General features: G+C 47.2%; 1 protein-coding gene across 1 annotated transcript in view; it reads right to left on the reverse strand.

The window, feature by feature from the left end:
• Igf1r (insulin like growth factor 1 receptor) overlaps positions 1-14,853 on the reverse strand; it is a 279,154-nt gene that overhangs the window by 11,248 nt on the left and 253,053 nt on the right. Inside the window, exons 17-20 of the mRNA XM_057755916.1 lie at positions 14,697-14,807; positions 10,399-10,561; positions 7,187-7,316; positions 3,737-3,871 (exon numbers count right to left, since the gene is read on the reverse strand). Coding sequence (XP_057611899.1) covers positions 3,737-3,871; positions 7,187-7,316; positions 10,399-10,561; positions 14,697-14,807 — 539 coding nt within the window. The remainder of the gene's footprint in view (positions 1-3,736; positions 3,872-7,186; positions 7,317-10,398; positions 10,562-14,696; positions 14,808-14,853) is intronic.

A 14,853-nucleotide genomic window follows, 5' to 3' on the forward strand; every position in this document is an offset into this window, starting at 1 on the left:
AGCTGTGGAGATGTTACTGGAACAAATGGCTCTGGCACCTGAGTTTTTGTGGCTAAGTTCAAATCACCATCCCATCCTTGAGCATTAGGACTGCGAACTGTTTCAGGGTCTCCAGGTTCCATGAACTCTGGGACTAGCCTCTCACCTCAGCAGGGTTCACTGCCAAATTTGTGTGCAAGGCACACTGAAATGCAGGGGTGTTGTGGAATATCTGTCTACACTGTGAAGATGTGTCTCTGCCTAAGGTGCCTTCTGACTGGATAAAGAGCTAAATGGCCAATCACTAGACAGGAGAGAATAGGCAGGACTTCCAGGCAGAGAGGGAGGAGCTGGGAGGAGGAATGTAGGCTTGTGATTTCGCCAGCAGACTCGGGACAAGTCAGATGTGCTGGACTAAAAAGAGATAACCGAGCCACGCGGCAGAACGTAGATTAAAAAATTATGTGTTAGGTAAGTTATATGAGCTAGTTGGGAAAAAGTCTAAGATAAGGCTATGCTTTCATAATTAATAGTAAGTCTTCGGGTCATTATTTGTGGGCTGGTGGTTCAAAGATAGCCTGACAAGACAGCTTGTTACACAGGGGTAAGGAGGGTAATGATAGGCTTTATCTACAACTTCAACATGAAAACCACAATCCTGATCCCATCTCACAGTACTTGTTAGATTAATTCAAGCTGAGCCATGGTGCCGACACTCAGTTCAAGACACCCTGGGGTCTGATGGCAGCCTTTTCTCTAAGGCTAGAAGACTTTCTGATACTCAAGACTGGACACTTGGCTACCTGGAAGCAACCTGGTTCACATGCAGGCACAGCGAGGCCACGGTATGGCCAGGGAGGGCTGCTCCTGCCTCAGAGCCACACAACTGAAGCCCTTCCTCTACGTGTGAGACCCAACAGGTTTCTGACTCTCTCAAGGGTGTTCGTTTACTGCAACAAAAGAATTATTTCCCAGAACACATCTTCTCATCAGTACCCCAGCAGATTCCGAAGCAGATTCTGATTCACGCCCCCTGCTGAAGCCAGCTTGTCTCCGTCACCATGTTCTTTTCTTAGAAAGGAGACAAAGCTGCCAAGGGGGTTCTGAATGGCAAAGCAGAAATGCCTCCCGAGTCAACCACTTCACACTCAGGAGCAGCCTCTGTGTGTAAACTTCCTCCTGACTCTAGGCTGGGAACAGGAAGTCTACTGCCTTTCCCATGGCAGGTGGCCGCTTCCCAAGCATATTAAATTCATACAAAAAAAAAAAAAAGTCCAGTCAGCTGGAGAGGGATCAACTTCAGGAGTCCCGTGAGTTTCTGAGACTAATGTTTGCCCCAGTATTAAAAAAAAAAAAAAAAAAAGAACAAAAACAAGGCCTCTCCTGTGACCAGCCTTCCCCACAGGAACATGACTCACACCTGTTCCTTTTGAACTGTTTCTCAGCTTGTGAAACACTATGGATTCAAATCTGTGCCGGCGTGGTACACCCTCATGCAAATTTCGGGGCCTACTGCATCCCTTAAACGTTGCCCTAAATACCGACTCATCTCACTGTGGACTAGGATGAGCGCTGCCATACCGCTGAGGTAACAGAAAGCTGTGGGGGTGCCATGAGCAGCACTTAGTACCCACAGAGCTGCTCTGGGTAGTACCCCAGCGTCGTGTAAACCTTCTGAAGTCAGCTGAGAAAGGACACCGAGGCAGCACTCTTTCTTTGAAGACAACAGGGCATGCGATGGGCAAGCCAGTGGCTCAATACGGCCTGCTGCCTACTCCACTTTGTAAGGCCCTTCCAATTAAGAGGGCTTTCACAGTTGCAGACAGTTGTGGGGTAACAAAACAAACAAACAAACAAACAAACCCCAAACAAGAGTATTCTGTGAGAAGGAAATGGGAGAAATTCAAATTTTAACATAAAAAATATATAAAGTTTTAGTTGGGCACCACTGACACAAGCCTGTAATGCTAGCTAGCGTCAGGGGGTGCTGAGGCAGGAAGATTGTCCTGAGTACCAGGCAACCCGGGCTACATTCTCCTTCTCAAAGGTTCTATACTTGCTGGTTTCTGTGTCACTGTATCACTGTGGCAGAGCTGAGGGGTAAGAAAGAGTGAGCACAGAGTCCACAGCACCACAAATACTCTCCAGTCTGTGATAGAAATTTCCTCATCTATATGGAGGCCCACAGAGGAGCCACAACCTCACACGGGGCAGACACACACCCGTGTTCCTACCGGACCTTAGTCCTGCAGCTGCAAGGTGCTAACTTCTGCACACCATCTGATGGCGCCTTGTGTGGAACTAGGCTGGCCCACACCTTGACTTCAACTTCCCAGGATCTTAAGCACAGTCACTAGCACCTCTGTGTGGTGTTCCTGCCCACTGTCCACACACCCAGGACATCTGTACCTCATTCTTACCATCTGGGGCTCCATTCAAAGAAAACTAGGTAGGTATCTTTTGTACAGACATAAAGAAACTTGGCAATTCCCCGGCATTCTTTCACAAGTGAAGCTGAACTTGTTTTGAAAAGCCTCTCTAGAAAACTCCTACGCTGGTCTTGACAAATCAGTGGGAACCTCCCTTGATGTTTACCCCCGAGACACAGAACAACAGCTGAGCCCTGCCTTAAGGCGTGCACATCAAAAACAGGTACACTGCTACCAACCTGTACCCGATGAACCAATCAGAATATTTTCTTATTCCCCTTGGAGACTCATTCTGGGAAGGACCATTCTCTTGACCCAGTGAGCCTCTGCTCAAGAGGCTACAAATAATATTTGGATGCTGAATGCCCTACACCAAGGCCCATATGTGAAAAGTTCTGTCCCCAGCTTGGCAACACTGGGGACCCTTTAAGAGGTGGAACCTAGTAGGAGGGTGCCTTCAAGAGGATTCCATCAGGACTGCAGCCCTTTAATGGCTGTCTTTCTCTTTCTACCCACAAAGTGAGAATCTCTGCTCTTTCCATTGTAACAGCTGCCTCACCGCAAAAGCAATGGAACCCCTTTTAGCCCCCAAACTAGGAGCTGATGTAAATATTTCTCCCAGTAAGCTTATTATCTTGGAGTCATTTTTGGAAGCCACGCTGGCCGAACACTGAGACAAACATGGCACCATGGGTATACTGCTATCACCTGACAACTCTAACTGCCGTAGGATGTTGATTTATCAGAAGCAGAGACAAGACAACAATTTTGCCAACACCCTAAGGGGGGTGTGCACAGGAGAGTATGCCCAAAGAAGGATGAACTCAACCTTGCTTCTGGTCCATGCAACTCACAGGGATAAAGCGGAAAGCAGATGGTTTGTGACCTGGTGTTGGGGCTATCTGAAGTTTAGACTCTTAGTGCAAGAGAGTGACTCTTGACCACAAAGCTCCGTGTCAACCTGCTGTACAGACCTGTCAGGTTTGCCAAAGGCTTGGGAGAGCTCTTGAATCTGGTTTAAAGTAATAACTGTTGCATTATTGCATTAAAAATTAGATTGTTCATGGAAAAGATGATCCAGGATTGCTTTTGTTCCATACTTCACAGAGATGGGGGGGGCCTGAGAAACCACGGTGCAAAGTGCCAATCAACACTGGGGGACTAAGGAACATGGGATGGGAATAAAGCGTTGCACAAAGTCACGGAACCAACAAGTTTATCTCCAGCAATAAAGATGAGCCCTCTCTCTTCTAATGCTTCCCTATACCCACAGGAACAGAGGGATGGCTCTGGAGTTACTAATCCTAAGTGGCTCAGGAAATACATACAGCATGTCAGGACAGTTGTCCGGCTTGTCCAGAAGGCCGCCCTCCATGACGAAGCGAAGAACTTGCTCGTTGGACAAGCCTTGGTACGGCTGCTCAGCCAACGTGGCAATCTCCCAGAGGACGACCCCAAAGGACCTATGGGAGAAACAAAACACGATTAGCTAAGGAAAGGATGGGCAGGATCATGTCCCGTTCCTTGTTAGCATTTCTCCAACACCCCCCCCCCCTCCCGGTGCTGACAAGGTGTCCTCAATGTGGTGACAGCACTCTGTGTCAAATCAGCTACCTGACTAAGTGTGGGATACCTGGCCTTCACTGTCACTGCTGATGCTCCCTGTAGGGCCACTGTAGCCCAGGAGGCACAGCTGAGACAGCTGAGGTTATGGGGAGTCTAGCATCCCTCGCACAGTTTCAACTTCAGTGCCAGGTCCCAATCTGGTTACTAGCTTGGGACAGCTAAACACCGTAACTATCTCCTTAGGGGATTCTTTCTGTCATAGTTTAGAAGGTCTATGCTAATGGTTCTCCACACCACTGCAAAGGAGGATCTACATGGAGTTCTTAAAAATCGATGACTATCGGGGCTCCCCAGAGCAGTTCTGATCTGATAGATGTGGTGCAGGGAGCTGGCTCTTGGGAATATCTAAAAGTTCTGTAGGATCCTGACTCGGGACAAGGAAGATGAAAACCCATCCCTTACAGAACTCAGGAGCCACTGGCTGGGGATGCAGCTGTGTCAAGTAGGGAACTGGGTGAGATGCACTGGCCCATGGTGCATGTCACAGTTAACAAAGAGTCCTTTGGTAGGGATGCTGGCTGAGTTATAAACTCAGCAGGCAGAGCAGTGAAGAAACTCCACCATGTGTAGTTTGCCTATCAGTCCTGATCAGAGTATAGGAGATCCATGCATGCAGAAACTAGACAGGTAACAAGCTGATATTGTCAAATGCAGCGTGAATACACCTCAGAGAGAATCCCTGCCTTTGCCAAATTCTCCCTGGCCTATTTGCTCTCACACTTGGGCTGTGTTAACGCAATAAAGCCAAGTCAACACAAAACTTGGGATGGAAACCCTAGGGGGGCACACAGAAGAGTCTGGGGCCAGCATTTTCCACTTAGCCTAAGCTGAAGCAGGAAACCTCTGATTGAATCATAATGTTTGGCTTGCTGCTTCAGCTCCCTTCTATGAACAAAAGGTTTCTGTACAAATTGACACCAAGCAATGTTAGACAGAAATAGAACCTTAGCAGTCAGACCCAAGGTTCTTTTGAACTAGCAGTGACTAAGATTTAGTCTTCAAATTGTACAAAAGAGCCAAAAGAGCCACTCTGCAGTGAAATCATTGTTCTGAAAACCCTGGGCTCAGAGAAATGGGTTTCCTGTCAACATCGGTCATGAACTCTGCTTTCCACAGCCTACATGGCCACATCAGAGATAGCCTTTGGAGGCTGCAGTGCTCATCCTCATGTCTGAAATACAGCCTGAGACAAGTAATGATATATATATATATCATTTTATATATATATATATATATATATGGTTTTTCTGTTTTGTCAGCTGCAGGCTGGTCTTGACAAGGTTTCCTTCCAGGCCAACTTCCCTTGTTTCTAATGCTTTCCCTGGAGCCCCTCAGGCTCCTAGGCATTCAGTTAGCTTGGCCCTGAGCACTGACTACATTTTCTAAGGACTCAGCATGGCTCCAGATTAACTCTCTCAGGCACCCCGTTCGCCGCCTTGCGCTCCACACCAGTCCGCTAACACAGAACAAGAGAGAACAAAGCTGTCTAGAGACAGGCTGGCCTGCCTGCCCTTCTGAGGGAGGGGCCAGTCCCTGGAACATTTCCACAGAAGCTCAAGTAACAGCTGTGATAATTGTAGTAGATGGGATTCAGGGCTTGGCTTGACTTGAAGGTCCCTCCTGATGCCCATGTTGCTAAGGTCTCCTACAAAGTTAAACGAAACTCCTCGAAATTATTTTGAATTTTTGCCTACTTAGGAACAACTGTCTTATGACCGTGAATTCATTCTTAAATGACTGCCATTCTCCTAAGAGGGACATCTCCAGTTAGAGCTGAGAAACAGTTTACAGATTCCAATGTCCTTGCTGTCTTCAGCTGTATGCTCAAAGGCTGGGCTGAGAAAACAAATATCCAAAGCACTGTCAATGCCTTAGCATTCGGGGGAACAAATTTCAAATGCCTTTCCTGTTGGTCTGTAGTCAGAGTGGAGAAGATCGGCAGGGAGCACTCTGCATGGCCCTCGTTATAGCTTGTATTGACAGCTGCTACCCAGGACTGGGGCAGAAGGAGTCTGAGCGAGAGTTCATTTTTATTTCTTATGCTGACTCTGTTTTCCCACCCCGCAAGCTTCGAGAAGCATGAAGCACAGAACAAAAAGATGGAAGTGTGGCCCTAGGCGTGCCCTCTCCTGCCACCTCATCTCAACACGGAGCAGAGTACTCTGATTTGACAGAGAAGAGGTGACCTCGGATGAGCTAAACTGCAGCACGGGCTTCATCCCTGCGTTGGGAAACAACCAGGCTGTGCTGGGTCAGATTCAAATGCTATTTCCAATTTGCACCTGTCTTCCAAATAAGATACAAGGCTCTTGACTGGGAAAGGTTCACGAGGCTGAAATAATGCCAGTCACTACTGGGATGGTTCTTCCGTGCGGTCATCGGCGGCTGGAGTAAACAACCACCTTTTCTGTAACACAACAGAAACGGGATCTCCCGAAAGGAGAGCCAAGACACTTGCTGACATTCGAGGAGGGGGACGTGCCAGAGCTCTCGCCTGCCAAGAACTCCAATTGTACTTTGGAACCCGATGACCTCTACAAAGCGTTTCCAAGGAACTGCAGTAAACAGTACTACGGAGAACTTTCAGCACCCCTTGGCCGATGTGCATCCACCACAGACGCTTTTATGACTAAAGAAGATGCTTTGGGTCAGCAGAGATGGACGTCCATGGGGTGCGTGCGTGTCAGACACGAGATGGGACCAAAAGGAAACCACAAGCAAGACCCTGAAGTTTGGGGTTTAATAAAGCACTGCCTGCAATCTGGAGGTTCAAGGAGGTGAGGCAGGAGAGGCAGGAGCACAAACACAGTACTAACCTACTAAGAGTGAGAAAAAGAGAAGGAAACAGGCAGGAGAAATAGAAGTGAAGACTTAGATGTCTGGCATTTCTTTATTCCTTAGAAAAAAATCAGTATCAGCTAAAAAGGGAAGGGAATGTTGATTCTACACATGCCTTGGAGTCCCACAAATCCCCTTTTGTTTTAATGGACTCCACACAGGAATATCCCAAAGATAAAGGGCTACGGGAGCACTGAACGCTGCGCTCAGGCTGGCCGTAGGTGACAGTGAACGGAGACCAGGAAGAGTAGGACCCAGGAGCCTGAACCAGAAGCTGGAGGGTCCAGGCTAGCCATGCGGGGAAACTTTCTTACCAGACATCTGAGTGAGTAGTGAAGACTCCATCCTTGAGGGACTCGGGAGACATCCAGCGCACAGGCAGCAGCCCCTTCCCTCCTTTCCGGTAGTAGTCTGTCTCGTAGATGTCTCGTGTCATACCGAAATCTGGAGGGTGCAGAGAGGATGCAGTTACTTAGCTGACCAGGTCTTAGGGCAGCAGCAAAAGCGATGTGGCTGCCCTAGCAGGGGTCCTTGGTCTTCCTCCATATTCAAGGCAAGACTCATTCTGGTTGCACTTTGAAGAGGCTTAGCATGACCGTTTGCAATTTTATAAGGTAGACATAGTAGGACAAGATCAGTCAAATAAAGGCATCACTGGGCTCAATAGTTTATAATCTGGATCTGCTTTTAAAGTGAGAGGTAGTTTGCAAATTACTGAATCTTATGGTTTATCAAGAAACTACATGCTGTGCAGACCGAGGATGAGAGGCATGTAGTTTTAAAGCCTGACCAAATACACTAGAAGATGTGAACCTCACTTACTTGGTAGCATGGCTCTGCTGCTGAGGAAAAGGTCTTTCACCACTTAACAGGGGAGAAGGTATTTGGACTGACAACTCACGAAGATGAAAGGACACAGGGAGCAGGTGAGATGCTCTTCACCAGGCTCCTGGAGCTATTACCCAACACCTTTTCCCAACACAATACTCCCACTCATTTTTGAAAATTTCTTCCACTTTCTGAGTCTCCTGAAGGTGTCACATAACGATGGTTGATGGCAGGCTTGCTTTATAATCTCACATTATTGTGTCTTCATCAAATTTTGATTTTCCACTCAATCACACCACCCCTTTCTCACATAAACCCTTCCATTCTCCTTCCCGGGAGGAAGAGCCGCTCTACTTTAAAAATGTCCCATCACACCTCTAAGTGGTGCCACAAAGAGGTCACAAAGGCAGAGCAAGCCCCATGAGAACGAGGCTTCTTGGATGTTAACCAACACTGTTGACTTGCATTGCTTACAAACGACCGGCTGCCTCCGGTGAACTGACTTAGGGTGTGTCATCCCCAAGATAGGGGCACTGGGGGACACTGAGAAATCAGCCTGAAGAGGAAAAAGGAAGTGCTCAAGTCTCATCCCTGAATTAATCCAGCGACATGCAAATGAGAAGATCTGCTTTGACTTGCATAAAAGGGGAATTCTACAAAACGATCTCTCTTCCTAAACGCAAAAAAAAAAAAACCAGAACAACCCCTACCTTCCTAAACACACACACACACAAAATTTAATTCTAGAAAGAAAAAAACATCACAAGTACAAGACAAACTATCCTCATAAATACGCCATATGGTTAAACAGCAAATATAATTCTTACTGATTTGGACTTAAAATGGCAAGAAACACAAGAATTTTTCCCTACTCTGATCAAAGTGGGATGAAAGCAGCCTTAACTGAGGTTCTGCCTGTGCTGAGGGGAGCACACGGAGTGAGGGATGGGATGAGGACAAGGGCACAGGCTTGCTGTCTACACCAGGTTCTTCATGCTCATGTCCTGGCTTTCAGAGGTGGAGAAACATGCCCCCAAAACGGAAGGCAGCCATTCCAGGTCATTCAGGAACACAGTGGTTTCCTCTGCGAAGTAAAATAGGGTCCCCTCCCCACGCATAAGTGTGGGAATAGCAAGCAGGAAGGATCACAGAGGCTGGTAAGAGGATGGCTTTTATCTAGAAACTCTGGGGCAGGAGAGCTGCCTCTTGGCAGCTGCCCACCAAGCTGGGTTCCCAGGGTTCCAAAAATGAGTGTGCAAGGCCAGGGACAGATATGCTGGGGGGAACACGACTCTGAGTAACTCCAGTGACTGATGTCAGCTCTATAAAACGGCTGCATGCGAACACCCGTGCAATTAAAGCAAAATGAAGACGGACAGCTCTACTCTGGGTACCTCTGTAGAGAAGATGTTCATTGCTCACTTACAAGACTAAAAATAAAAAGTTCATTAAAAAAAAAATCACTGCTAGGGTTGAGGCAAGCAAAACCTTTCTAGAACACATGTTCAAGAGGTGGCCAAAGGCAGTGGCTGAGAGATTTTGCTACTGCCCCTCTGCTCCTCCTCAGGAGGAGCACATGGTATGAACTGAACTGCTGGCCTATCACAGTAGGAAGGTAAAGGCCTGGCAAATGCATGTAGTTTCCTAAGCAACTTTGTCACTACCTTCTTTATTTTTTTAATTATTAAAAGTCAAAAGCAAAACCAAGCCAGGGATGGTGGTGGCGGTTGTGGCACACACCTTTAGACCCAGCACACGGGAGGCAGAGGCAGGTAAGTCTCTGTAAGATCCAGGTCAGCCTGGTCTACAGAGTCAGTTCCAGGACAGGTTCCAAAGCTACACAGGGAAACTCTATCTTAAACAAACAAACAAAACACACCAAAAAGAAAAAAAAAACCCAAAACTAACCAAACAAAACCAAATCAAAAATTCAAAGCCAACAGCCAGTCACCTGGAAGTCTGGGGAGAGTCTCTCTAGACAGTGACCAGAAATACAGTCCAATTGGGTTTTAATATCACAATTTTATGTTGGTAGCAACAAGGGGTCAACAGGTAGGCTGAGCAGCTATGGTAATGGTGTGAAGTGCTATGTGTGACAGAAAGGTCAAGAGCTTGGAGCTACCACTGGGGGATGCAGCTCAGTGGTAGTGTTTAACCAGCCTGCAGGAAGGTCCTGGGACAATTTCTGGTTGTAGGAGAGGAGGGGATACCTCTGAGCCAACCAGTGTGTCAAACTAAGCCGTGCTCTCCCCTCACCTCCTGTGGACTGACATACCTACTTCAGCATCACCATTACCCCACACAGGAGCTTCACCATAGGGGCACTGCCTCCTGGGAACCTCACGGGCCTATCTAGGGACAACGTTCTTTGTAAGCTAGGGAACTTGAGGGGGGACTGGATGCTGACTTTTATCCTCAAACCAAAATTACTCGAGGAAGCAAGCTGTCCTGATTATTTATGTAATTCACATTCTACCCGAGAACCAAGGCCCCTATTTGGACCACCATGTTAAGGGGTTCTCAGGATGAGAGCTAGGAATAGCCAATCACACTGACTATATGCATCTTTGCACTCAGGACATGCCATTGTACCTCTGGAGCATACCAAAAACCTCTCCAGGGACAGTCTAATCACTGCAAAGGCCCTAAAGCACCTCGAGTTTGGTTTCTGCTCCAATCAGGAAAACAAAGGACACACCTCCAATTTTGACTGTGAAATCTTCAGCCACCATACAGTTCCGAGCAGCAAGGTCTCTGTGGACAAACTTGTTGGCATTGAGGTATGCCATACCGTCTGCAATCTCTCCAGCCATCTGGATCATCTTGCTTAAGCTCGGAGGAATCAGGACCAGATTATTCTGCTGCAGATTAAAAGACAAGACAAAACATGAGCATCTGGGACTTTTTTTTTTTCCTACCTGCACGTTTATTCTAGAGGTTGCAAATCCATGTTTATTTAATCTGAGCACCACAGGTCATCTGTAGGGAGCTAGGTCTTGCTCAGAAGGAACATATCATTGCTGAGCTCTGGGGTCACCTGCTTGTGATAAAATCACATGCTTGCTCCCTGACCATATCACGGGGGGGCTAGGAGAAACACCGATTAGTAGTTCTTGGGACCATTATTACCTTTCCTTTTTGCTTCTCTTTTTCCACCCCACCCTCATGTATGCATGTACTTGAATGTGGAGGCCTAAAGCTGATGATGGGAATCGTCTTAAATTGCTCCACAATCTATTCACTGAGGCAGGCTCTCCCAGTCAAACCCAAAGCTGGTCAACTAGTTTATGTCCCTTTGACTTCCACAATCACAAAGTGCAAGTGAGAGGAAGGACAGCATACGAAGGACACATGGAACAAACGAGCTTCCTAAATGGGTACCACATGCTTGATTTCCCATGTAAACTGCCAGGAGCTATCTGTCTTCATCCCCTTCTTCTAAAGTACAAAGATATGAAGACAAACGCTCTCATCCTGGATTATTGTTTTCTATGGGCACTGAGGACAACTGAAGTTCAGATGGAGTTCACCTTGACCAAGGTCAGTGACCAGCAGCATGGACAAATATCCTGTTTTGCAGAAGAGAGCAAGCCAGGAGACCTATGTCCAATCTCTGTGGTGGTTTAAATGAGAATGGCTCCCACAGACTCATAGGGAGTGGCATTATTGAAGGTGTGGCCCTGTTGGAAGAAGTGTGTCACTGGGGGTGGACTTTGAGGTTTCAGAAGCTCAAGTCAGGCCTAGTGGTTCACTGTCTCTCCCTGTTGCCTGTGGATCCAGATGCAGAACTCTCATCTACCTCTCCGGGACCATGTCTACCTGTATACCACCATGCTGTCCACCATCACAACAATTTACTAAACCTCTGAACTGTAAGTCAGGTCTAATGGAATGCACCCCTTTGTAAGAGTTGCTGTAGTCATGGTGTCTCTTCATAGCAACAGAAACCTTAAAACAATCCCCAAAACAGGCATGGTAAACAAAGAGAACCAACTCCCTCAAGGTGTATGCAGACACACACACAAACACACACACTCTCCCCCAAGGCTCCCTGTCACCCTAGCCCCGTGTGTAAAACCAATCATGATCCCACAGTTTAGACACTAACTAGTCTGTGTGTCTCTTAGAGTGCAGTAAATGATGCCTAGGCTTTCCTAACTGCAAAGTCAGTCCCCCCCATACACCCTGCAAGGTTCCCTGTCACCCTAATCACATGTGCAAAAACCAATCATGATGCCACAGTTTAGACACTAACAGCACAGTAAGAGCTCAGTAATTATGCCTTGGTTTCCCTAACTGCAAAGTACCTTGCAACAACACTGTGAAGTCACCTCACTTTCCAAAGCCCTATCTCTCTCCTAAGTTGTTTTGAGAGTCACAGGAAAAGCATGACAAGGCTTTGAGATCATATCTGGGCTGCTCTACACAGGTCCCACGGACTCTAGCCACGAAGAACACTCTTGCCCAGGGTTGCTAAGTTCTCACGGGATGCCAAAATCTAGAAACCAGGTACCAGCCCTACAGCATGGCTACGAGTACTTTCCACATTGGAGGCAGACTTGGTGGAGCTCATTATTTATTTATTTAAACACTTTTACTTCGATTCATGGTCTCCTACCTCTAATCCAGAGGATGTTTCCAGCATTTGGAGGAAGCCTGAATCATTTCTTTTCTTTCACATGGGTGCTTCCCCATCACACTCTGTCTTTACATATGCATGACAAAGCAGGACCTCTGCAGGTGACAAGTATTTAGGCTCCTAACACATACCGGACTATGATAAACAGGACACTGACGCTCATGTGAAAAACCATCAACACAAGGAACTCAGTTATACGCAGAGAAAGCTATTGTCAATTTGTGATACTATGCTGTCATTTTTTTCTTTATCTCAAGAGAGTAGAAATCTTTAATTTGGTTGTAGCCCCCTAAGACGAGCACACATCCATACATTTATCAATGCAAATTCCAATGGGGGAGAGGTAGAATATACTGAAGCTGGAGTATGCACATTGAAGGTAGGGTATAGGCAACAAAGCTAGTGTGTATATACTAAAGCTAGAACACACATGCAAATACTTTTTTTTATTCTGAGATGAGTTAGAAAGGCAAAATTTAGATCTGATGAATTTAAAGGTTAAGTTCTGAAGGGGGCTTTAATAACTCACCTTGTCTCTCTAAATGATTTTATTAACATTTTACGTATATGGGTGTTTTGCCTGCATGCATGTGTGTGCAAAACTTGCAAGAGTGGTGGTGTTCATGTAGGCTAGAAGAACGGTAGTTACAGTCACTTGGGAGCTGCCACGTGAGTGCTAGGAATCCAACCAGGGTTTTCTGAAAGAGCAGTCAGTGCTTGTAACTCTTGCTTAGAGACACCTCTACAGAGGAAAACTGAGGCCCAGAGGTCTCTCACAGTTGCCTGAGGACTGGAGGTAACCAATGGCAGAACAGTCCTGAAAGCGCAAGTTAGGGGTTTTATTCTGTGGCAGAATGAGGGCTGAAGGAGCTACGTGCTTCCTGGTGTTAGGAGGCATCTCAAAGGATCACTCTCCAGGCACCTATGGATTAAGCTCTTCTTCTGTAGACTGGGTATTAGTGGGGCAGGAAAAAGGCTCCACCAGGACCGATGCTGGGAGACACAGGCTGGTGGAGTTACCAACCATGCACTCAGAGCTCTGGTCCATACTCTGTCCTGTGGCTCTCCTCAAACCCCAAAGTACAAGCTAAAAGTAAATGAGGGCGTTTGTGACTACGGACTCAGAACTAAAATGAAGGAACTGTCACGTTGGACATGTTTACGTAGTAGGGGAAAAGAGAACAAAACCTTACACAGAGAATGGGAAGAGAAACAGAAGCAGGAGGAGAAGACGGGGGGGTTCCCTTTGGAGAGGATACAGGGAGATAAGCTGCTCATCCAGAAGAAGAAAACCTTACACAGAGAATGGGAAGAGAAACAGAAGCAGGAGGAGAAGAGAGGGGGGTTTCCCCTAGAGAGGATACAGGGAGATAAGCTGCTCATTCAGAAGACCTAAAGCCAGGGTCAGAGTGAGGACATCAGAACCACTGAGGCAGCCCCATAAAAGGCAGCTGGCCCTGGCAGTAGTTCTCAATGTCTGCCTAGCAGCTGGCTTTCAGAATTAGGGACTTATAAATCAGACTTACACATGCTAAGAAGCTGGCTGGGGGTTAATACAGCAGAAGCGGGAAGACTCCACGGTGACTAATGAAAATCGACACAGGACCTTATCAGGTTTACAATGTGAAATTTTCAGGTTTTCACTAGGCTAAGTAGAGGTCATGCACCTGGGATGACTATCCTTCAAAAGTCCTTGCAGGATACTGGCTAATCATCCGGACTGAGAGGCTGGTGCGAAGTCTGAGAAGTCTCCGAAGCAGAGTCGGGGCAAGGGAGGGAGAGCAGCACTTGCCATCAAGGTAAGGGCAGCATGCTCATGAGAGAGAGAGGGAGGGGGGAGGCAGGGGGGAGGGAGGGATGAAGGCAGGCAGGCACTTATGAAATGGGCTACACTGTAAACAAACTGGGTAGGCCAAGGTCAAGTCGCTGGCTAGCCTAAACACTGAACTTAACTAAGCAAGCACGAACACTGCCCTGGAGTGAAGATGGGGCACCCTCTGAGAACCACGACAAGAGAAAATGCATGCTAGGTAGAGCCAAGTCTATTGTCAAGTCAGTATCTGAGGCTATTTGGGGTGAGTACAAAGGCTGTGGGAGGGGTTGGCCCTAATATATCCCAGGGCTGCTGGGGGTTGTCATGAGATATGGGCAGGGGTAGAGGGAATGCAGAAACAAGAGCATGGAGATGCTTGAGGTGGACTGGGTAGGATCCAAAGACAGATAAGATCTTCTCACACAGATTCCGGCCCACCTGGATCCAGGCTGAGAAGTAAAAGGATTTAAAAACCAGTATCCTACAAGGGAGCTCTTGACGGAAACGGAACAGGGAGGGCAATACGGCGAGAATCAAAACTGACCTCCACTTCTGGCCTTAGAGACCGGAGATAACTTTTGAGATCTCCACGTGTCATTAGTTCCATGATGACCAGGGTAGGCTGGCCTTGGGACACCACACCTAGCAAGCGAACCTGGAGGAATCAAGAAGAGAAGGATTCAGAGGGGTAGGGCATCCCA

The sequence above is a fragment of the Chionomys nivalis genome, chromosome 23, assembly GCF_950005125.1.
Source record: "Chionomys nivalis chromosome 23, mChiNiv1.1, whole genome shotgun sequence".
NCBI lineage: Eukaryota > Metazoa > Chordata > Mammalia > Rodentia > Cricetidae > Chionomys > Chionomys nivalis.